The 24,445-nt window shown below is 31.3% G+C and overlaps 1 protein-coding gene across 1 annotated transcript; it reads left to right on the top strand.

The window, feature by feature from the left end:
• Positions 1–4,893: 4,893 nt before the first annotated feature.
• LOC130892385 (uncharacterized) lies at positions 4,894–23,666 on the top strand. The gene is made up of 3 exons (XM_057797788.1): positions 4,894–4,993; positions 16,703–16,739; positions 23,028–23,666. Exons 1-3 carry the CDS (start codon positions 4,916–4,918, stop codon positions 23,615–23,617), a joined length of 705 nt encoding a protein of 234 aa, XP_057653771.1. The 5' UTR covers positions 4,894–4,915; the 3' UTR covers positions 23,618–23,666.
• Positions 23,667–24,445: the final 779 nt, after the last annotated feature.

Genomic DNA, 24,445 nt, shown 5'->3' with positions numbered 1-24,445 from the left:
GCAAAGGGCAGTGGTCATGGAAAAGGCTACGTTAGGATACTTGTGGGGAGGGAGAGGTCCAAAAAGGACTATAATTAGACCACGTGGTTTATGGACGCTCTACTGGCTACAATAAGAACACTTTATTTTTAGCTAAAAACTTTTCCATGTCAGGAGGACAGAATTTCTGCGTATAAACAGAATATTTTTTTATTTATATATTATAACACAAAATATCATTCAAGTAGGATAAATCTAATAATAATACGAATGCTATAACTGTTATGCATTTGTCCATTTCTTATTGGTTTCTGGATCATCGTACTGCACAAGACAGATTAGGCAATAAATTATTGTGTAAATTCTATTATCTCAGTTAACATGTAGCTAACAGTTTATTTATCTGTCAATGAAAGAGCCAGAAAGTATTCAGAGTCAGAGTCGTAATCGGCTAATTAAAGTAATATACATTATTTAGTAAATTATAAGTAAGAAATGTTCAGCATTTCCATTATGGTTGAAGTATTTTGTATATAATCAAACCTGTTATACGCATAATGGAATATTAAAAAAATCTACGTTATCGAATCTGAGAAAGCAATATCGAAATAATTTTAAAGTATTGTCAGATGTCTGTGATGATGTTATTCTACCAGCATCCGATGTAGATAACGAACAAATACACACAACATGAAAAGTCTTGAAACCCCTGTATTTACAGTGTAATCTACTTGGCTAGTAAATAGGAAAATCATCTCGGAGGCTGTCAATTGGACTTTTAACTGTATTTTGGCACCTTTTATGGATTGGTAAGGGGATATACCAAAAAACAGAAGACTTTCACTTTCACCACTCAATACAACTAATTTACAATTTTCTTAATTTTACATTATATAAAATTAACAATAACAAAAAAAATAGAATATTATACGAATTCAACAGAATTGTATTGAGAGAGATAAAGAACGTATATAACAAAAGGAGAAACATATACTATAATCAATTAAGGAACATAACAGAAATTAAGCATCAAAATGAAAAACATTTTTCTTCACCATTTGCACAAGCACAACTATCACATTATTTCAATAAATATGATATTAATATCTAACATAACTCAGTAAGTCGCGTGACTAACTAAGAAAAACACATTTTTTTGCCAAAAATCGATTTTATTCATCGATGTAATCTCGTTCAAGACCAATACAAACATTGCAAAGTTTCTCTAACTTCTTGATGCCATGCTTGTAGAAGGATTTGTTTTTTGCTTCAATATAAGCTTCAATATCAGCAATTTCTTACCAACGTCCATTTTTTTGAGATTATCGAATAGCCAGGAGTCACTAGGGGCCAGATCTCGACTATATGGTGGATGAGGAAGCGATTCGAAGTGTAATTCGTTCAATTTAACCATCGTTGCCATCAACTTGGGAATCGATGCATTGTCTTGGTGAAAAATACTGAAGCCATCACTTTCCCAGCTGAGAGCTTTGGACGCTTCGGAGGTGGATCACCGGCTGCAGTCCACTCAGATGATGATCGTTTTAATTCCGGAGTGAAGTGATGGATCCATGTTTCATCTATTGTCACATGTAGATGCAAAAAAATTGATTTATTACGAGTAAACATGGCCAAACACTGTTCTGAGTCATTAACACGTTGATGTTTTTGATCGACTGTGAGTAAACGCGACATCCATTTTGAAAAAAGCTTTTTTATGGTCAAATGTTTATGCATAATTGTAAGCACAGTGCGTTCCGATGTCTCATGCAATTTCAATTTACGATTAGATATAACCAATTTGTGGATTTTTTTTATGTTTTCTGGAGTAATCACCTCAATTGGACGACCAAAACGAAAACGAAAATGGAATATATGGTCACAAATATACTAAAAATGCGCCTTGAAAACATGATTTTGATTTTAGAAACACCGAAATATTAGCCCACGATAAAAATTATCAAAAATTAAAAATGAAGGAAATTATAAATAAATAAATTTTTAGTAAATGATGAACAAGATACAGAAAACTTGAGTAAAATTAATTATAATTTAATTAATTTTTAGCAATAGATTACATATCGTTAAATGTAAATGATACTGTTATGTTATTCTCATTTATTTATACTATTTCTATCGGTGGGGTGAATTTATAAACACGGTCTCTCATTTATTTAATTTATTCAACCATTTACACTGGACTTAGCTAACTTATATAATTAATTTAAATTCACTGGTTAGTTTTCTGTTTCGTTCCGTTCGTGACTATGACTATCCATTATAAACGAACTAACTCCGCTAAACATGTTCGATTTTATATCGGAAACGACATTTCTAGAATTCTAGAAAGTAAAAAAACAAAAACAAATAAATAAAAAGGCTTTCCTAGAAATTAGTTAAGAAAACGTACAGGTCCAGCTTCACAGCCTATACCGTTGACGAGCCAGCCGTTATCCAGCTTGAACTATAGTTTTAAGTTATTTTTAGAGAACAGAATAATACCAAAAAAGAAACTATACAAACTAAAATCTCTACTAGATGAAGCAGTAAAAATATCACAGCCATACAAAAAGAAAATAAACGAGTGGAAGGAAAATTGTGCATAATTAACTTCACAAGAGAGTAATAAATAGAATGAGTGAAAATGTTCCAAACTATTCATGAATTGGAACTAGAATTCAACCCTCGACAAGATGATACGACATCTGAACGTCGAAAATAGTATTATTCTTAAGGCCGCTTGACATGATGCAAGACAACGTGCAAGAAATTGCATGCAATTTATTGCAAGGTCAATATATTGCATAGATGAATATTGCATTTTATTTAATATTTGTGTGCGGTTTGAAAGTGAAAATAACAAAACTAGGTAAAGTAAACAAGAAGAAAGTGGTCAGTGTATCACTAGCATTGATGATAACTTCTGCTACTTTGCTTTTGGAGTGTGTTACACAGAAAAGAGTATCAATCAAATTCCTAACCTCAAATTTCATTTAATATTTTGTGCCTAGCTTAACAATGAGAATAAAACTAAGTTTTACAAAAGTCAGCTAATCTGTTGTGTCAAAAGTAACTAGATTTCTCCCTAGAATTGCAGCTTGCACGCAATAAAATGACATCGAACCGATAAAGCTGCAAGTGCGTGATCTTGCATGAAACAATCAGCTAAACTTCATCTGCGCATGTTTTTGATCAAGAAATATTGTGTCTTGCATTGCATTGCACGTTGTCTTGCATTATGTCAATCGACCTTTATTCACTTCTCTTAGCTTTGTTTTTTCATTTTTAAACCGATCACAAAATATTTAATAAAATTTGAGGTTAAGAAATGGTTTATTTTTATATATATATCCCCTTTTATAGCGTTATACGCCTTTGGGTTCCTAATCTCCAGGCCTGTCTATCTTGCCAGTCGTCGACTGCTAGGTTCCTTTCGGACATTGCTCTAGTGATTCCTTGTAGCCATGTTCTAGGTGGTCTTCCCCTCTTTCTTTTTTCTGTGGGGGTCCATTCTAATATTATTCTTGGTAGTCGTTCTCTTCCCATTCTCTTAACGTGTCCGTACCAAATCAACTGTTTCTTTTCTATATCTTCTACTAAAGTTCTTTCTACTTTCAATTGTCTTCTTATTTCCTCGTTTCTTATATGTTCCGTTCTAGATATTCTTGCTGCTCTCCTCCAGAAATCCATTTCCACTGCATTTAAGTTATTTTTTTGCTTTTCTGTAAGTTGCCAAACCTCGGAGCTATATGTAATTATTGGTTGTAAAATGGCGTTGTATATTCTCTTTTTTGTTTCTGGTCTAATATTCTTTTGCCACAGCACTGAGTTCAGGGCTCTTATTACTTTTCTTCCTTTGGTTATTCTGTCCCTAATTGTTTCCTCGTTTCGTCCTGTTGTTGTTAGTTTTACACCTAGGTATATGCATTCCTTACAGTTTTTAATTATTTTTCCCTCTAGATCTAAATCCCCAGGTGAATCTTCTGATCCTATACATATGTATTGTGTCTTCTCCGTGCTAACCTGTAGACCCCATTTTTGGTATTCTTCTATAAGTTTTCTAGACATGTACTCCAGATCTTCTTTTTCCTGTGCTACCACTACCTGGTCATCGGCATAGTGCAGTGTATACAAGGTGCTCTCCCCAATAGTTAGTCCCATTCCTTTACATTTTTTCTTCCAAACTCTTAGGGCTTCATCTATGTATATGTTGAACAGAGTTGGGGATAATACTTAAGTAATTTTGATTAGTGGCAATAATGACACAAAGGACTTGCAATATTCGTCCATGAATTGATCTTGCAAGAAATTGCATGCAATTTCTTGCACATTGTCTTGCATCATGTCAAGCGGCTCTTAGAAGGTAATAGTTCCTACATAACCAACTTTTCTGTACATTTCAGTACATATAGGTTATAAATATAATTTTTTAACTTTGTTATGATTTAATTCTCAAAGACCAATTGTTCCAAGGGAAAAATTTCAACCATTTCAGTTAAAGTGTAGTTTTTAAAATTTTTTTATTCGAGTTTTTACATAAGCTAAATCTCAAGAATGAGGAAAATTTCGGAAAATAGTAATAATAGACATACACGTAGTGCAAATTCAAAATAAACGATGGACGATTGTAGGTGCAATTGATTTCGGTAAAAGCGGATACTAATGCCAATAAAACAAGTAAAATAGGCGTTGAATCATATAATTATAGTGATTGTTAGTGACAATAAACGTCGATATTGAAATAAAAACGTTATCAAAAAGCTTTTAGAAAGGATACGTGCACCTGCGTTAGTATTTTCTCTACATCAGGAATGACGTAGCGTAAAAAGTAGGGGGAAGATAGAGTCCCTACCCCGAAAATCGGGATAAGAATTCTGAATATAAAAGCTTTCGTGGAGTATGGCTACCGCCACAAGCTATCTTCATCTATTCTTATATGATGCGGTCATTACTTGTGCTCGTTGCGGTTGTTGCCGCTTTATTTTTTATTTGCGTTCAGTGTGCACCCAAAGAGGTAAGTTATTTCATGCCGGTTAAATTTTAAAAATAAAATACTTCCAAAGTGCGCTTCGGGATAATATGAAATCGTCCATTGGACTTTTAATTATTAAAATAGTTTTTTGATTTGATCCAGTACTTTTAATATAAATATAAAATTGGTTTTCAATCACTACCGATAATTTATATTTTATAGATTATTGTGTATTGGATACTAATTATTTAAAACATTTATAAAACTATTTTGTATTTAGATGAAATTGAATTTCTACGAATTTTTAAACAAAAAACAAAAAAGATTTATAAATATTTCATTTGTTTAAAACACTGAGTATAAAATTGCTTTTCAACATTTTGGTGAATTTGAATGTTTGTGCGTGAGTTGTTTAGTTGAAACAAATTACAGTAGGATTGAACATAGTTTTTATAACTAGAATTTATAAACATATTTCAAGATTTGTTTTTCTGATTTTTTGTACATTGAATTTTGAACTGGTATAATATTAACAAAAATCTGTCTCTCTATTTATGAACACAATTGGATAAAAGCTGAAATTTTGGTATTTTCGATTTTATTTATATTTGACTCAAGACTTTCGTTCAATGATAATTAAATTTCTTTCTGCTTGTTACAGCAGCTGGATAAATCATCTAATTATTCACTATATTCATTATTTCCCGCCTTTTGTCAAATATGAAAGTTTTCAAGTCAAAGTTTTGGATATTAAACATTTATAAACATATTTCAATGATAATTAAATTTCGTACTCACATAGTTTGAAGATTTTATGTAAATATATTTGAATGATAATTAAATTTCGTACTCACATAGTTTGAAGTTTTTGTGTAATTTTAATTTTAAACTAGTAGGATATTTGGAAAAAATTTCTTTCTGCTCGTTACAGCAGCTGGATAAATCATATAATTATTCACTATATTCAGTATTACCTGCCTTTTGTTAAATATGAAAGTATTCAAGCCAAAGTTTTGGATATTAAACATTTATAAATATATTTGAATGATAATTAAATTTCGTACTCATATAGTTTGAAGTTTTTGTGTAATTTTAATTTTAAACTAGTAGGATATTTGGAAAAAATTTCTTTCTGCTCGTTACAGCAGCTGGATAAATCATATAATTATTCACTATATTCAGTATTACCTGCCTTTTGTTAAATATGAAAGTATTCAAGCCAAAGTTTTGGATATTAAACATTTATAAATATATTTGAATGATAATTAAATTTCGTACTCACATAGTTTGAAGATTTTATGTAAATATATTTGAATGATAATTAAATTTCGTACTCATATAGTTTGAAGTTTTTGTGTAATTTTAATTTTAAACTAGTAGGATATTTGGAAAAAATTTCTTTCTGCTCGTTACAGCAGCTGGATAAATCATATAATTATTCATTATATTCAGTATTAACTGCCTTTTGTTAAATATGAAAGTATTCAAGCCAAAGTTTTGGATATTAAACATTTATAAACATATTTGAATGATAATTAAATTTCGTACTCACATAGTTTGAAGTTTTTGTGTAATTTTAATTTTAAACTAGTAGGATATTTGGAAAAAATTTCTTTCTGCTCGTTACAGCAGCTGGATAAATCATATAATTATTCATTATATTCAGTATTAACTGCCTTTTGTTAAATATGAAAGTATTCAAGCCAAAGTTTTGGATATTAAACATTTATAAACATATTTGAATGATAATTAAATTTCGTACTCACATAGTTTGAAGTTTTTGTGTAATTTTAATTTTAAACTAGTAGGATATTTGGAAAAAATTTCTTTCTGCTCGTTACAGCAGCTGGATAAATCATCTAATTATTCACTATATTCAGTATTACCTGCCTTTTGTTAAATATGAAAGTATTCAAGCCAAAGTTTTGGATATTAAACATTTATAAACATATTTGAATAATAATTAAATTTCGTACTCACATAGTTTGAAGATTTTATGTAATTTTGATTTTAAACTGGTAGGATATTCGAAAAAAAATTCTTTCTGCTTGTTACAACAGCTGGATAAATCATCTAATTATTCACTATATTCAGTATGTTGTGCCTTTTGCCGAATATGAAAGTTTATAGTTGAGCTTAACCTTCATAAACATATTCCAATAATAATTACAATTTTTACATAAATAGTATTCTGATTGTATAATTAGAAATCCGTATAATTAGTTTTTAGTTAGTTAGTTATAGTTTTTTAGTAATTAATCAAAATAAAGAAATCCGCCTTTTTTTCGTTAAACCAGTTGTATTAATTAACCATGTTATTATCCATTATACTCAGTGTTTTCTGTCCACATATAACCACATATGAAAGTTTTCAACCCAAAATTTTAGATATTCAGAAGTTATAAACTATTCTAATAATAATTAGAATTTGTACTCACATAGTTTTCTGATTTTATGTGATTTTTAATATTGTTGATCAGATCACATCGTCCTAAAGAATCAAACAGTTTGATAAACCGCAAACAAGATATTTACGCGGCATCTAATCCACTGTATTACATGTTGCGCTGGACTGCGAATTTCTCCAGTTAAATCACGCCAGACTGTTTAAAACCGTCTGGATTATAACGTCGGTTATCAAAAGAGCGCACAGAACACGTTTGTGTATCCCAAATAAATAATCACACTGCAATTGAGAGAGGGTTTATTGAGCTGGTAACTTTCTTGGGCATTAGTATTTAGTTTGCATGAGGTCTTACAACGCAACTACGAAGTATTGAAAATTTTTTTTTTGAATACGTATTAGTTCTCATGATTGTTATCAAAATTATGGAATTATAATTTTGAGAGTTCTGCAGCACTTATGCATTAGCCGCCCCTGGTTCACCTGTTCCTTTATATTTATAACATCAAGTCTACTTATTATTCGGTGATTTTTACATTAAGACTCATACTCTCTTTCTCATATTAGACATATCAAGATTTAGACGTTATACCCTCAGTTTCCATTAACTTCGTTATATAAAGGTACATCCTCCATATTTAATAATATCAGCTAGTATACCATTATTTAATCAACATTTGTTCCATGAGAAGGAATTCAGACTGATGGTTTTGCCCGTCGAATCATCATTTTTTTTCCATTTCACCTTTATTTAATATCGTTTTGAAGTGCATTTTCCCATTTTCAAGTTTTCGTTTATACTACTTTATTGCCTCATTTTTTAATTACATTCTCATACACTGCGCATTATTTTTTTTGTTTATGTGTCCCTAGGGTTTTTATAAATTTATGAAGAATTTTTATTTAATAAATAATTTTTCAATACGCTTGAGTGTAGATATTCGAACTATTGTAGATTTTTGTACTTGTTGTCTATAGTGGCAACTTGTGATGAAAAACTTTCTGCAATGTCTTTCTAAAAATTAGCTTGTGAAAGTTTTATCGTCTTTGTTAAATTTCCAGTGATTTTATTGGATTTCGTGCTGGAATAATGGATTGGTTAATACGCTTTAATAGCAAACCAAACTAAAAATTAGAAAACAATATTTTCACTCACTTCAAATAAAGAGTAGATATAATTTTAATGAAAAAAAACCTAGATGCTTTGACAGGCGTCAGTAACAAAGCGGACTGATAATTTTTTGCGCTCACTTATTACATGATTTTTTATTTTGGACATGAGGTCGATTACTAACAATAATCCAGAAATATTCTGTTTAATACCACGTAATTTATCATAAATACAAGAAACTAAATATCTCGAAATTTGTAAGAGTACAGAGACTGTGATGGACAGACTATATAGAGTTATGGATGAACAGACATTGATGAAAAATGTACTACAACTTTGTGTGCGCCAATTTAACACATGAGAAAAGTGGCAGGAAGAAGTCACAGAAGATACAATCAGTTTTCTAAAGATACGCATTTGGAAGATGTCAGTTCTGGACAAGAACAACAGAGAAATAAAATGGGAGGTCAAGGCTAGCAGCGGGCTGTAGCACCACAGAAGAAGAGAATAATACAGTATCATCATCGTATTTAAATCATTCGAATGAGGTATTAAAAAAGAAAAATGTTTTAAAAATTCATGGTGTTGTTTCTAGCTTAAATAAAAAACTGGAAGATCCTAGCTCAAAAAATGTATTACATTTTTCTGTTCATCCCTTTTTTAGTTTACTTTAAAAACGCTGTTATTTTTTGCTCGAATTATTTAACCCTTTTATATGCGGAAAATCCAAAAATCATTTTTTGGTGATATGTTCTAATAGGATCTTTCCTTTCAAATAAAATTATTGTGGCTTTGTTGACACAAAACAATGATTATGGAAAACAAATGTCTTGTTTCTTTGTTAGGTCGATAACTTTTCAAATCACCTTCGTATGTGTATATCGTTTGTTTTTGACGTTTCTTATATACCAATTTTTATTCATCAAATGCGCAATTATTTATTTACATTTTATATATTAACCTTCCATAAAGAATAGGAAAAGGGTATTTCATTTTTTAACAAATATTTCGGCAATCCCTAAAGTTAAATCCAGAACTGAGGTGTTCTTTATATAATTGACGTACGATGGCTACATATACAATCCTAATTAGATTTCCTCCAATTAGAGCAGGTAAATATAAATCAATTTCCATTTAACTGCCCAATTTACGTTTTAATAAAACCTCAGAATTCACTATATCTTCAAAATATGGAACAATTAGTTTACTTTCTGAATAAATTTATACCCTTTATTCTTTATACCCCAAAAAATAAGTTTAATCAAAATATAAGACATTTAACTTCACTACACTTCTAGCTAGTTAACAAATTAAAATGGATATTTAATAAATAAAATAGGATGGATCAACTTTTTTTTTAGAACTTGATGTATCCTAAAATATATTCATCCTAAACTAACTATTCCAACATTCCTAATACTTTTCTTGAGCTAAGAAATATTTTTGATGAAGGAAACTATCGTTAGTTAGTTCTAAAACATTTTTACGTTAAGAAGATGATGAAATAACAAGATAAAAGAGTGCAGAATTGTCATGTTATATTCTTACTATACTAGGTAATAATCCTAAGTGGTTATTCAACACGGAAATCACCAAATTAACAAAAAATATGGAATAAACTTCGACCGTGCACGGATGAGACACACTTTTTTTCAATTACCAAAATGGTAAACAAAAAACAGTCGACGAAAATAATTTGGCATCATGGCAAAAGGTGTAGTGAAATATTTGCAATTACCAAATCTGGAATATTCCACTATTTCCGAAGGTCGTCTTTTTGTTTGAATCTTTTAAGACGACGAACCTGTCTGTTTTCTACAGATAGCTACCTTGTGAGTCCGCTTATTTCTCCACTGTTACTCAAACTTTTGTTCTTGACTTATTCTCTAACTGCAGGTCTTTTTCAATGATGTTTTGGTTATAGACGAGAATCTTATTTTCAATGTTTAATCGTGAGCTTTTGGAAAATTAGCCAGTGCATATTTCTGACTTCAATTCAGATTTGTTTCCTTATTGCAGAGGTATTCTGTTTCATTTTCTTGTCTAAATTCGATAAACTTTGGCTTGAATTTCCACTTTTTCATGCAGATTTGAAAGTTTTGAAAAAATGTCTGTGTCATTAGCAAATGTTGCAATTTTTGTTTACCTGGTTATTGGCAGATCAGAATAATAAATTAGCTAGAGCCCAACTATACTCCTTTTTGGTACCCCTGAATTGACTGGGTGTAATCCCGTATGTGTTTCTTGACATTTGATTAAGAAACGCAATGCTTGGTTGATATACAGAAATGCTGCTGAGACAAATGTCTTTTCTTCAAACGCTTTATTTGTATTTTCTACCACTGTATGGTTTTGCTCTATCATGAAACTATTAGAAAGTGTTGAAGAATCGATTCTGTCTCTAGCACCATTGGATTCTGAATACAACAACGGTGTGGAAGCTCAGTATGTTTCCAAAATTTGCTAATTACAATTTTGCTTGGGAGAAATATGGAATTTTTCTCACTTGTACATTATACTATTAATTAAAAGACTGTTTAATATTTTCTCAAGGTTTCTAATGTCCATTCAACTTTTTTTTTTCGTAGTAACGTATTTATAGTTCATTCCTATCGAAATTTCAGTTATTATAAGTATAAATATGTACAAAACAGTTCAATATATATCTATTTTAATAACTTGATCGACATTTATAACCGTCGAATGATATTATTAGAATATTCTTTTAGAATTCTAAGCCGCGTCGCTGTATTTATTCAACTGTTTCATTCTCTTTCCAAACATCTCGCTTTAAGGAAGATTGGAATTTCTTATGCCAAATATGTATTTGCGAAATTGATAAAAAGTGATTGATATTTTCTTTTGCGACGTTTTTTTAAAATAGGATTATAAATATTACAAGTATACAAGGTATACATTCAAGGAAAAAATATCTTTGGAAATGATAATTTTTTAAATATACTGAATATGAATACTTACATTTTATCTGCACAGCACACCATAAGTGCAAAAATAGGATCTAGGCTACTAAATAATGAACATATATTTCATAATTAACGTAATGATTTAAAGGATAAATGCTACGGACATAGTAATCACTGCAAAAATAAAAACATAGGGAAGACTATGACGAAAAGAAGCAAGACAACAGTAAAAGAAATCCGAAACTTTTCTTTCACGTCTTGAAACCACTGGGAAGTGTTAAAACATCTTCTTTTTCTCATTCTTACTTTTCAGCTGTCGAAGGAGCCTTTCTACCATCCTTTTCCTTTCTTAACCCCTTTTTGTTTCATTTGGTTTATTTCTTCTTTTACTGATAGTATTTCCCGCTCCCTTTACTTTTCTTGTAAGTCTGTTTTCATTCTGAAGATATGTCCATAACAATTTGGCCGGTTTCTCTTTGTTTTTCCTACTATTGGTTATTGTTTTAATAATTTTCTTATCTGTCCATTCCACCATTTGACCATTTTCAATGTCTCGACTTTGCATTTCATTCCATTTGAATATTGATTCTGTTGCTTAAAATTTATGACTATTACTTTGGTTTTCACGAGTACCCTCATAGATGTTAAAAATGTTTCAACTTCTTATGAGGAAGGTTAAACAATATGAAATAAAAATGCAGTTATATTGAGCAATGAGAGGAATTACTCAATGCAAAGAAAAAACAAATAGAATTTGAAAATGGACATAATCAACGAGTGATACGAACAGAAGAAGTTGAACAAGCAATACAGAAGCTGAAAAAAGGTAAAGCAAAGTGAAGAGGACCATAGATTCTAACTAAACTCACCATGAATCGATCAGAAAACTAAATATTGAGAAGTATGATTTTACTGCTCGTAAAAAAAGATATTATATCGGGGTAAAATTACTAAACGTGATTCTGAAATTTTACAAATTTATCGTAGAGCAGATTCTATGGAAAGTGACAGAAAACCAGTTAGAATAATTAAAAAAAATGGACTTTCGGAAAGGAAGAAGTACAAAAGACGATGCACACGTATTTATATCAAAACCGATAATATAGATATTTGATAGATTTGATATGGACCACCGTTTAATTGCGGTTTAATGCGGTCATATTAAACACAATTTTCATAAAACCAGATGAAAGTAAAACTAATAAAAATCGAGTATAATCAAAAATCACGACCAATAAAAATTTAGAATGATACAAAAAACTATTGATAAACATTTCTAGACAACAATTGACTAAATTGATCCCTATCAAATAAGAGAAAAAGCTAAAATAAAATAAAATGTACCTCGAGTTTGTAGATATCCTAAAAGTATATCAAAAACAAAGGTTTGCAAAGAAAGTAAAGGAAAATAATGAATAAAACAATTTCTTACAATAACTTAGAGGATTAGAATGTTTATAGGATATAGAATATATTGCAATGGACAATTATAGAAGTAGGTAAATTTGACGAAGACACTAACGGCGTAATAAGTCAGTTTGTTGACAAGTTATATAAATACCATCTTACCTAATCATCAATAATTTTATATCTAAGAATAACATTGACCTATTACAATTTATCGGAATCTCACAGTCGCTATTTTGAATCTGGATGAAACAGGGAATGACATTTATACCGTAGATTTCCAAATTATGTCCATTTAACGAAGAAAGAAGTAGCTCCAAGATAAAAAATGTTACAAGAACATAGTTGGTGAATGATATGTGATACCTCTATCAGTAAATGATGTCGCTACGTGTAGTTATGGTTTCTTAACGAAGCTGTCAGAGACAAAACACGAAATCAAAAAACCCTTGGCTAACTAATACTCATATTGGCAATAATGAGGTATTTTAGGTGATTATTTAAGATGACCTATGAGGGATTATCACGATAAAGTGTATACTGTGAGATATTAAGGTGAACTGAACATTCTAAGAAAGTAGAACGTGGATGGATTGGTGATTGTTATGGAGAAGGTTTTTAGTGCAGTCGACATTTCGTACTTAGGCGTAAAGGCAAAATAATTGAATAAAAAGTATATCTAATGATTAAGAATGTTGAAACAAACACAAAAAAAAAAAGAAAATTTGTGATCATAATGTATAAACCGTAATATATACGAAAATTTTAGCATAACATTTAACGCGAGGTCCATAGAAAGAGTGAGTAAATTTATATATATGGGATTTCTGAAGTCTGGACATCAGACAAAGAAATCCGCATCGAACAGGTCCAAAAAGCATTTCTGAAACTTTGAAAAGTGCTTAACTTTTCCGATTTTGACCTTAATCTACTATTTAGATTCATTAAATGCTACGTGTGGTGGGTGCTTCTCTATGGTGTTGTATTAAAGAATATATAGAGGCTTTCAACATGTGGATATATCGCAGAATCCTCGGACAGCTAGACTAACAAATAAAGAGATACTAAGACATGTCAACAATCAACGAGAAAAAGGAAAATGTCTTGGCTGCGAAATATCAGACAATTGCATTAGAAGACGAAGAAGAATTGAAGTAACGAACGTGATTTTTCATCAAAATATTGGTTTAGTCTAAATCCAATTTGTTTGTTATATTCCACATCTATTACGATCTACTTTGTCTGTTCCATAATCTAATCTTTATATTGATTAATTGTAATTATGAACAGCTACAGTTCATTAAACGTTCCACATTTACCTACAAGTGCGTTTGACATATTCTAAATAAAATCCCATCTTAATTTAGACATTACATGAAAAGAATTACGGAGATTATACAAATCTATTTCAGTCTCCGATTTGGTTACCTTACATAAAGAAAACTTGGTCAAAATATTATATCATTGACGAATATTATTTGTGATTGTATAAAATTAAAAAATTGACACAATCATTTCCGATAAATTTATTCAATCATCATCCCTTATGTTAGATAATCATCACTATTTGGTTTGATTCAAATATGTAAACTATTTTATATTGGTATTGATAAAGTAATTTCAACAGTTCTAAACAGAATGGGGGCCAATTGATTGTGATAATGCGATATGTTTTATCATCTTGGCCACTTGAGAGATTCGGTTTCAGATATGGAAGGTCATAATTCTGATCCAAGTTTACTAGATTTGCCAGCAAGATGAGAGTTAAATCAACCTGGAAACCCGTTACGAATATTACGTTGTCCGCCAGAGTTGGTGCTACTAAGGCATTTTTATCTGCTTTTACTACTATTAAACAAGTTTTGGATATCATTTTCAGAAATGAAACTTAAGCACAAGCCTAAGAGTTGACAGGCTGTCATGAATGTGAGCAACAGACTTCACACAAGCGGGACACAAAGTACAAGGATTTTAGAGGTTCTAATACATTTGATGAATTTTTTGAGAAAGCAGTTTGAAATTGAGTTGTTTGTTGACATTATTGATAACATTCATGAAGAAAACATCAATTATAGGCAGTGTTTAGGATAATAGAAAGAGGACAGTTTAGATATAGGCGTAGTACAGTTTGCAAAGTAATATTATAAATTCCTAATAGATTGAAAATCCATTAGAACAATTTTTTCGAAATTTAGAAATTGTTTCACGCCTTTATTTATCTTTCATGATTACTAACTCTAGTGGAAAAAGTTTATTTTCGACCGTGTTGTAACCGAAAGTGAAGAGAAAGACTGGTACATTAACTTTTGAATAGTATTTTTAAACAGACCGTATCACAAGAATTAGCAAAATGTCAAAAATACGGAAAAAAATGAAAGTGCCCCACATATGACCCAAATTAATAAGCACAAATATCAAGAGGCTGTCGTCATCTGAGACGGATACATTTTGTGAATTAGAGAGTTGTTGTTATGGACAGAAGATTGTATTTACAATGTACAATATGAAAATAAGGGAAATTCGTTGATAAAACTCTGGTCTGGTGGCGAAAACTACCGAACCTACTTATCGTCAGTTGGTTTAAAAACATACGAGAATCATCTAGACAAAGATAAGGAAATACATTGATGACGATTACATTCATCGATTTGAAAGCTGCATTCGACTCAATAGATATAAAAGATATGTGGGATAGTATGAGGAAAATAGGAATCACTAGAAAAAGAACAGATACTTATATGCAAACTTAAGAGTGAAAATTCAAAGAAACTGAAGGAGATCGTCGGAGTTCAGGATGGATATTGGAGTGAAACAAAAAGATTAATCCTCTTCTATTTGTACTTATCATGGATAGAATAATAAAAACAATAAAAGAGGAAAACTGAAGATTATAATTGGCTGCAGAAATCTAGAACCAGTAAAAACAGACGGATTAGTATATGCAGACGATACAGTAACAGTAGCTGATAAAAAACTGAAAGACATACAGATAAAGACAATGGAAGTAAATATCAATACATGCAAAAGGATGGTGGTGAATTAAAAAAGGGACCAAGGGGAAGATTTAATAATAAAAAGACAACGAATGGATAGACCACTTTTGAATAATTGGGAGTCATTTTGAGTCACGTGAAATAAAAATAGGAGAAGATATAAAAACAAAAGTAAAGAACTGTACTAACGTTCATATATGGAAGTGAAACTTGAGTAAAGAACAAAAAGATACAGAGTAACATAGTAGCAGCTGAGATAAAGCAACTAGGGAAAATAGCAGTGAAAACGAAGATGATAAGATAAGGAATATGGTAATTATAGATAGAAAAGCTCAAACAGGAACCAATAGGAAACAAAATAGTTGAAATATGTTTGAACTGTACGCATACACAAAGCTCGATAAGAAAAGTGACGGAAGCAAAACGATATAAGAAAAGAAAGAAGGAAAGACCCAGGAAAACTTGGATACAAGTATTATAGGAAGAAGACAATGGAAAATAATATAGCACAGAATGAAGTACCAAAGGATCGAGAAGAGTGGAAAAAATGGATGAAAAAGACAATTAAAATCTCAGTACTCTGACGCTCGAAAGGGCATGAAGAGTTCTAAACAACAACAAGAAAAATACGAAGAAGAACGAATTAATCAATTCTTTTCTGTCAGTACCTAGCTTTTCGTTTCTAATGATCATATTAAATTATTTGTTTTTGAAAATTGTGTGGTTTCCGATCTTTTTATATTTCTTAGCGAAGGATAGCATCAATTTTTCAATGAAAAATCATGAAACGTTTGAAAAAAAAAATATTAAGTTTAAGCGTTAAAAAAGTGTAAATGAAATTATGGGTTACGATTGTGTTTTAAATTTTTGAACATTGTTCAATGTATAATAATACTCATGTTTTGGTTTCAGTTCTCTTTATATAAACAAGAGCCTGATAGAAGTCCAAGTAAGTAATAATTATACGCTTTGTAAATATACTAATATAAGTAGCAAATTATTTCTGTTTGTTTATACACAAAAAGCTGTAAATATCAATTCGTTCAACTGGAATATTCAAAAAAATAGCTTCAGTAGCGTTCTTATGGAGATGGAGAAACAATGACGTCACACCAAGATTTTTTAAAATAACCGATGACGAACGAACCATCTTCTTCGGTAATTACACAGTTGCGATTTAAAAAATTAATACTAGAATATGATAAAGCTATATTGGATCATTCATTTTAATATGAGAACATATACTTATTTTTATTGTGCTTTTCTCCACACTCACATTTTTAGCTTTAAGCTTTCATAAAAGTTTTGAGACTTTGTCTAAGTATAGTTACTACAAATATAAAAATGATCGTCATGAAAGCAACGACACTCCAATTCCATAAACAATATTATTTATACAACTATGTACAGAAAAATTGTTATTAGACGTTGAACTTTTATTGCTTCCATATTGCTTTAATACATAATGCTCAAAAAGGGCTGGATATCTCTGAACACATACGAGGGATGTTAATAAAAGGTTACAAGGAATAGAATTTGACAGCTAGGGATTATGGAGAAATTTCGTTTTTAGAGTGGAGACAGTTAATCTGCGGTAGAAATGACAAAAGTACAAGCAAGATTTTTATGAGCAAGCAATATTGTGGAGATCTGGGTTGGACAAGTAATAAGCATACAATGTGTAGCGAAAGTGTCACTCATTTTAATAGAGCAGACAAGATATATTAAGTCGCATTGTGCAAAAGAAGTGGTCGGCCGAGTTTTTCAACAAGTAACTGGTTATGATCACCGAGTAAATGAGTCAGATCTTGAGCTGAACTATGATAGAGTGCAACATATCGTTTCTGATCATTATCCGATATACTGTGCTTTTCAGATAAAAGTATCCACCTTTAATAACTTTTGTAATACTGGTATTTAGAAAAAATCCAAAAACACGTCAATTTATGTTGGAAGGGGCAAGCATTATGGCTTATTTAAACTTACTGGAAAAGCCACCCCCTCACCCCTAGCAGCATCCCCTTTATTTTTTTAAATTACTTTTCATATTTTTTATGTAAAATTTGGATACTCCTCTTTGAGCTGATTTCAAAAATGTATAATACTTGTAGGTTAAAGTGGTTAGTTTATGAGATAAACAATTTTTCTTTTAAGAGCACAAATTTTACTTATTATTTACTTTCACCTTATTTGCCTGTACTAAAATGGGTTGTACAACAGTTCAAACTCTTTAATCTTTTTAACTGTGCTATTTATTATGAAGTTACAATAAGTGTTCAAAATGAGTACCATTCACTTCCATACAATGGTATAATCTATTTTGAAATGCCTCTCTGACATTGCTTAATACGGCTGGATTTAATTGTCGAAATTCATTTTCTATCCTCTCTCGTAAATCATCCAGAGATTCTGGTTAGGTAGCATAAACTTTTGTTTTTAAATACCCCCATAAAAAGAAGTCTAGGGGTGTTAAATCCGGTGACCTAGGTGGCCACTCCATCATCTGCCCCCTTCTACCTATCCAACGAGCGGGGAATGTTTCGTTTAAAAATTGTCGGACAGGCATAGCATAGTGAGGGGGAGCTCCGTCTTGTTGAAATACCAGTAAATCTTCGGAAAGGTTATCATCATTTTCTATTATTGTTGTAATACGTGGGTCAACCCCTTCCCTGAGTAACTCAAGATATGATTCACCATTTAAATTTCCGTTGATGAAGAAAGGTCCGACAATGTGGTCACCTAGGATACCACACCAAACGTTTAACTTTTGGGGATGTTGTGTATGGAATTCACGCATAATATGTGGATCACTTTCAGCCCAATATCTACAATTATGCCTACTTACTAAGCCATTTAATGACCATGAGCATTCATCAGAAAAGCAAATATTGTTTAACAATTGTGGATTGTTATTGATAATTTGCGTCATTGATTCGCAAAACTCTAGACGACGATAAAAATCATCTTCATTCAACTCGTGCACCAACTTAACTTTGTATGGGTGGTACTTGAATTTATGTAGAACTCGGAAAACTGTAGAAGATGAAACACCGATCGCTCTACTTATTGTTGACAACGATTGGGGTTGTTGAGCCTCTAAGCTGACTTGCCCTAAAATTGCCACTTGGATTGCTTCGTTATTTACGAGTCCCTCTCGCTTATGCACTTTATTGCAAACAGACCCTGTTTTGGTAAATTTCTCCATCAGTTGAATTACATACTTATGAGTTGCATGTCTTCCGTCATGTAATTCGTTAAATATTCTAGCAGCAGCTCTTGCACAATTATTATTTTGGTAGTATAAACCTACAATTTCAATTCTTTCTTGCAAAGAGTAAACCATTTCAGAGAAACAAAATAAATAATGTATCAAATTACACTATCAATAGTGACTACAAATTCTAGTTGACAATGTCAAACTTTAATAAAAAGTGGAGTTTTTTGTTGTTTGGATTTTTTAAGTAGAATAAATAGCACAGTTAAAAAGATTAAAGAGTTTGAACTGTTGTACAACCCATTTTAGTACAGGCAAATAAGGTGAAAGTAAATAATAAGTAAAATTTGTGCTCTTAAAAGAAAAATTGTTTATCTCATAAACTAACCACTTTAACCTACAAGTATTATACATTTTTGAAATCAGCTCAAAGAGGAGTATCCAAATTTTACATAAAAAATATGAAAAGTAATTTAAAAAAATAAAGGGGATGCTGCTAGGGGTGAGGGGGTGGCTTTTCCAGTAAGTTTAAATAAGCCATAATGCTTGCCCCTTCCAACATAAATTGACGTGTTTTTGGATTTTTTCTAAATACCAGTATTACAAAAGTTATTAAAGGTGGATACTTTTATCTGAAAAGCACTGTATATAAAAGCATATGGTCTCATATTTCTTTAACGTTACCATTCGACGAGTAGCTGTGTCAGATTGAACTAGGCTATGGTAGTTTGCAGCATATTGTTTCTGCGAATGTTACCTGAAGAGCATAAAGTTACAAAGACTCACATATCTTTAACGTTGCCAGTCTGATGGCCAAGATTTATGTTTATGATGGCCAAATTAACTGAATCATCACCTACAGTTGGTAAAGGGAATTAAGTGGTGTTTGATGGATTATCCACAGTTAAACGAAGCTGTATTAGCACACAGCGATGCCAAATGCAAGAATTGTTGCGCTGGTTAAAATGGGAAAATTTGAAATCATACAGCAGAGATTTGGCATTTTATTTTTGAGTTTGAAGGAGTACTTATTCAGCATTTTGATGTGAATACACCAGCCAGGATCTAATTTAATGGATAGGAGCTTGATTCCTACGAGTTTATGCGTTCTAATAAAAGTTTGAATAGAATTCATGATTAGATTAAAGTGTTTCAAATATTTCTTTTTGTAACCTCTTTTTATCATCTTTCGTTAAAAGCTTAGCTAAATCCCGATGTCTTTTTACTTTTTCGTGCTTCATATATATATTTTATATTATTCGTTCTTCTATTATTCTCATGACGTCGCTAAACCATATCAGTTGTCCTTCCTCGATTTTGTTTTGTATATGTTCAAAGTTCAAATTTTCTGTATTTTGTTTTGGCCTTTTTGTTTCTGTTTTTATTTGTTTTGGTATTTACTTTTTGACTGTGTGAATGTTACGATAGTGTATTTAGAAATTTTTCACCTGCTCTATTTTTAATTCTTTTTGCTCTTTTATTTGTCTTTTTGTTCTTTCTAGACCTTCTAACAAAACGGTAAATAATAATCGTATATATCTTTGCTATCGTTAATAATGACCAATTAATAGTTAATTTAACTTAACATTTTTGCCCAATTCAAAATTTGGGGTTGGAAGATGGAAAAATAAATATAATTAAATATATCAGTGAGTTTTGCTATCGATTATCTCAGTATGAAGGAATTTTGAATTATATGTTATCATAATGAATATCAAGTAACATAATCGAATAGAATCTAGTAACTTTACAACCAGGTGATTAACAACTAAATATCTATGAGACAAATGTGACGATTGATATAATTCGTGTTACGATTTTTTCAATTTATTTGTACAATTTGCGTTTCTATATAACTTGTTGTATATACACTCATCTGTACATATATTCCTTTTTAATTTTTATAATTATAATTTTCTTCAATCATATAGATATTTTCTGAATGTCTCTATTAAATTTGTCTAGGGGTAAAGACAATTAAAGCGAAACATTATACGGATTTGAAATGTATGGACTTTTTAATTATATTAATAAACTCCAAACTTCAGTAGCAAATTTGGTCTCAATATGTGAAAATCCTTGCCTTCTAAGCGTTTCATTTTTTGCATTGTACGAAATAATATGAGTGTGCTGGGTATTTCGAAATCAAGGCGTATCAAAGGCATCTAGAAAACCCTATAACATAATTTGAGTTCTTGTGTTATTGAGCAAAGTTGTCTCGAATCAACAACTAGAGCCATATATCAAACAGTTGTCAAGTATAATAATTTTATTATAATAAAAAATAGCAGCACTGGATTGACACTACTTGGTGATATATAGAGTAAGTTTAAAACCACAGATTCAATGTTAGGCTCCACTGGCATCGTCCCTATATCTGCTCATTTTCAATACGTTTCCCGGATTGTCCAAAAGCTTCCTGACTTTATATCTTCGATGCTAAGCTCCAATGTTTCTTTCCTATATCTGCTCATTTCCGTTACGTTTCTGGAGTTGTCCGAAAACTGCCTGACTTCACATATTCGTTGGTAACCTTCACCAATATCCTTCGTATATCTGTTCATTTTCAATACGTTTCCGGAATTGTCCAATAGCTGCCTGACTTGTTCTCTAGTCATTGATACTGCATGACTAACCCATGTGTTCTTGATAAACTACTTGTTTTATCCTTTCTCATCCAAAATAATCCATTATTGTGTGGTCTGGGTGTTTAGCGGGCCAACATGTCACTTGACTGATTATTTAGCTAATCAGCAACCTATTTATAGAATGAGCAGAACAGCCTTCATGCTGAAAGAAATGAGTTTGTTTAGTATTTAACACAAGTTCGTCAATAAATCTCCGCAGACTTAGTAAGTAACTATGCTGATTTAACGATCCTTTAATCAAGAAGAGTTCTATGATTCCTAGCTCGTATGACATGGCTTACCAAGTATTCACTTTTTTGAAATACTGCTTCCTTTTTTTTGCTACATAATGAGGATTTCCTTCGCTTCAAAATCGATAGTTTTTGGTGAAAGTACTACCTAGGAAACAAAGACAAACAGAAATGTAGTCGCATTATTTTTGGCACCTTCTTTTAAATTGGGACACATTTTAACTGTATTTTATAATTACGCATCGATTTCTGAATGACATTTTCGGATCTGCATCTATTGCGTTTAAAGCAGCAACAGTTCCTTCATTAGTTTCATCTTGATCTTTTGTAATTTTTTCAAGGATATAGTAAAATATTAGGTAAACTCTCTCTCTCTACTTCACACTAGGGTAACAATAGATAACACGTAGCAAGTGGCGTCATTGCAAACCAGATGTTGCCATTGACGTATACGAATTTGCTACAAAATTTATCTGGTTGCGACCAGTTGCTGCTGATCATCAACAAAATAGAGGCAACTATTCCTTCGATCTTAAACGTTCTCGCGTATATTTTTGAATAGTTTTGATGTATCCATGGAATGGTCAAAGGAAAAAACTGTTATGTTTGTATATGAAGCACTCACAAAAACTACTAGTGCATTATCCCCGAAGAAAAAATTAAGTTGGAGTATAGACATTGTTGATATACGGCGAGAGGAGATATCTACTGATACGAAAGAAAACCACCATATCGTTTTTTCCCTCGTTGAAGTAAAAAGACATAAGCTGCCGCTACAATTATTTTGTCAGACATAATTATTATTGTTTAGCTCCGGCTACTACTGGTTGTTGGAGGCAATTTAGTTGCTTTGATATAAAATATTTCTCGCATGGTATTTACGTCGCAATGAACTGGTTTCCCAAAGACTGTTTCATGCTATTTATTGTCAATTGTTACCTTGGTGTAAAGCCGGCTTTAGAATAAATTTCTTGACCATCAGTGATATTCTTCTGATATGTATACTTCTGATACAAAGTTTTTTATGTAAATAGTATTAATTAATGTAAATAGTGTATATAGCTTTTTCTGAGTAAGTATTCATATTTTATTGAACCAGTAAAAGTGATATTTTGAATCAAACAAGATATATTTTTTATTTTCAGTACGCATTTTTGAAACCATTGGAGGAGGACATACTTTAGGCAAAACAGCTTTGAATAGAATCGAAGGAGGAAGGACTTTGTATACTTCAAAGAACGGGCAAGTTACTGGCAAACTTATTTATCCCGAACAAATTAATTGGGATATACTATTAGCTAGAGGTCTAGATAGTATCGGCGGAAGTAATTTACTTGGAAGAGATGCCATGCCAGGTGACATTGGATCAGGATATCGACTAAGGAGTTTGGATAGTATAGGAGGAAGTAATTTACTTGGAAGAGACGCCATGCCAGGTGACATTGGATCAGGATATCGACTAAGGAGTTTGGATAGTATAGGAGGAAGTAATTTACTCGGAAGAGACGCCATGCCAGGTGATATTGGATCGGGCTATCGACTTAGGAGTTTGGATAGTATAGGAGGAAGTAATTTACTTGGAAGAGATGCCATGCCAGGTGATATTGGATCAGGATATCAACTGAGGAGTTTGGATAGTATAGGAGGAAGTAATTTACTTGGTAGACAACTTGATGATATTGGTGGTGGTAATTTGATTGGTAGAGACGCAATGCCATGCGATATTGGTTGTTAATATTTGATGAAGATTGAAATTATTGTTTAAATAAATGTTTTTACAATAATCACTGGAAGGTTTTTATTTCAATTTCCAATTAAGGATAAAATGTCCAAATCTTGATATAAAATAAATACTACGTTGTAAGAGAGGTACGTTATAAACTAAGGATATCAAATTTCAGGTAGGTTTTCTTACTCAAGTACGAGGATCACTCTGTATATTTTGAGATGCCAGTTGCATGTCAGTTGAGATGCTAGTTCTACTACCAACACCGCAGTTTCAAAATATTTATCTGCAGTTGTTCAGTTTGTCATTGTACATCACTGTATTCGCTTTTAAGTTGTGGTAGCGTCGATTACAAAAGTTGATTGATGACGGTGCTGATTACTTTGGACATAAATAAAATCATTTTTTCCAAAAATACTTATCTTGTATCTCAAAATATATGGCATGTCACTCACGTAGTAAAGATTTATTGACATTATTAACAGCTAAACCAAAATTAAAACCACGGATAAACTGTGACATCGTCAAAAAAAGTATGGTTTTCTTGGTGGAATTGTACAACATGGTAAGACCAAAGTAGGCAACTCGTTGAGTACTGGGTGGGCAACTATGAATGGCCGTCGGCCATATTTCAGAAACGATTATATCAAAGAAAAAAAAAAATAATAAGAAAAGTAACCTTGAGCACCAGGTGAAAATTATTTTCAAAATTCTAGAATCACCCCTATTTATATATATATTTGAAAATATAAAATGAAAAAAAAAATAAATTTTTGTTAAAATTCATCCAATTAATGGGCACTTTAGATACGGTAATCGAATTTTTCCGTTTCATAA

Source organism: Diorhabda carinulata, chromosome 4 (genome assembly GCF_026250575.1).
Source record: "Diorhabda carinulata isolate Delta chromosome 4, icDioCari1.1, whole genome shotgun sequence".
Taxonomy (NCBI): domain Eukaryota; kingdom Metazoa; phylum Arthropoda; class Insecta; order Coleoptera; family Chrysomelidae; genus Diorhabda; species Diorhabda carinulata.
This window is presented reverse-complemented; position numbering and strand designations above follow the sequence as displayed.

Coding starts and splice junctions, on each gene's coding strand:
- LOC130892385 (XM_057797788.1), top strand. CDS start 4,916: ATGATGCGGTCATTACTTGTGCTCGTTGCGGTTGTTGCCGCTTTATTT. Junction 4,994..16,702: donor TTCAGTGTGCACCCAAAGAG/GTAAGTTATTTC, acceptor TTTTGGTTTCAG/TTCTCTTTATATAAACAAGA. Junction 16,740..23,027: donor AGAGCCTGATAGAAGTCCAA/GTAAGTAATAAT, acceptor TTTTATTTTCAG/TACGCATTTTTGAAACCATT.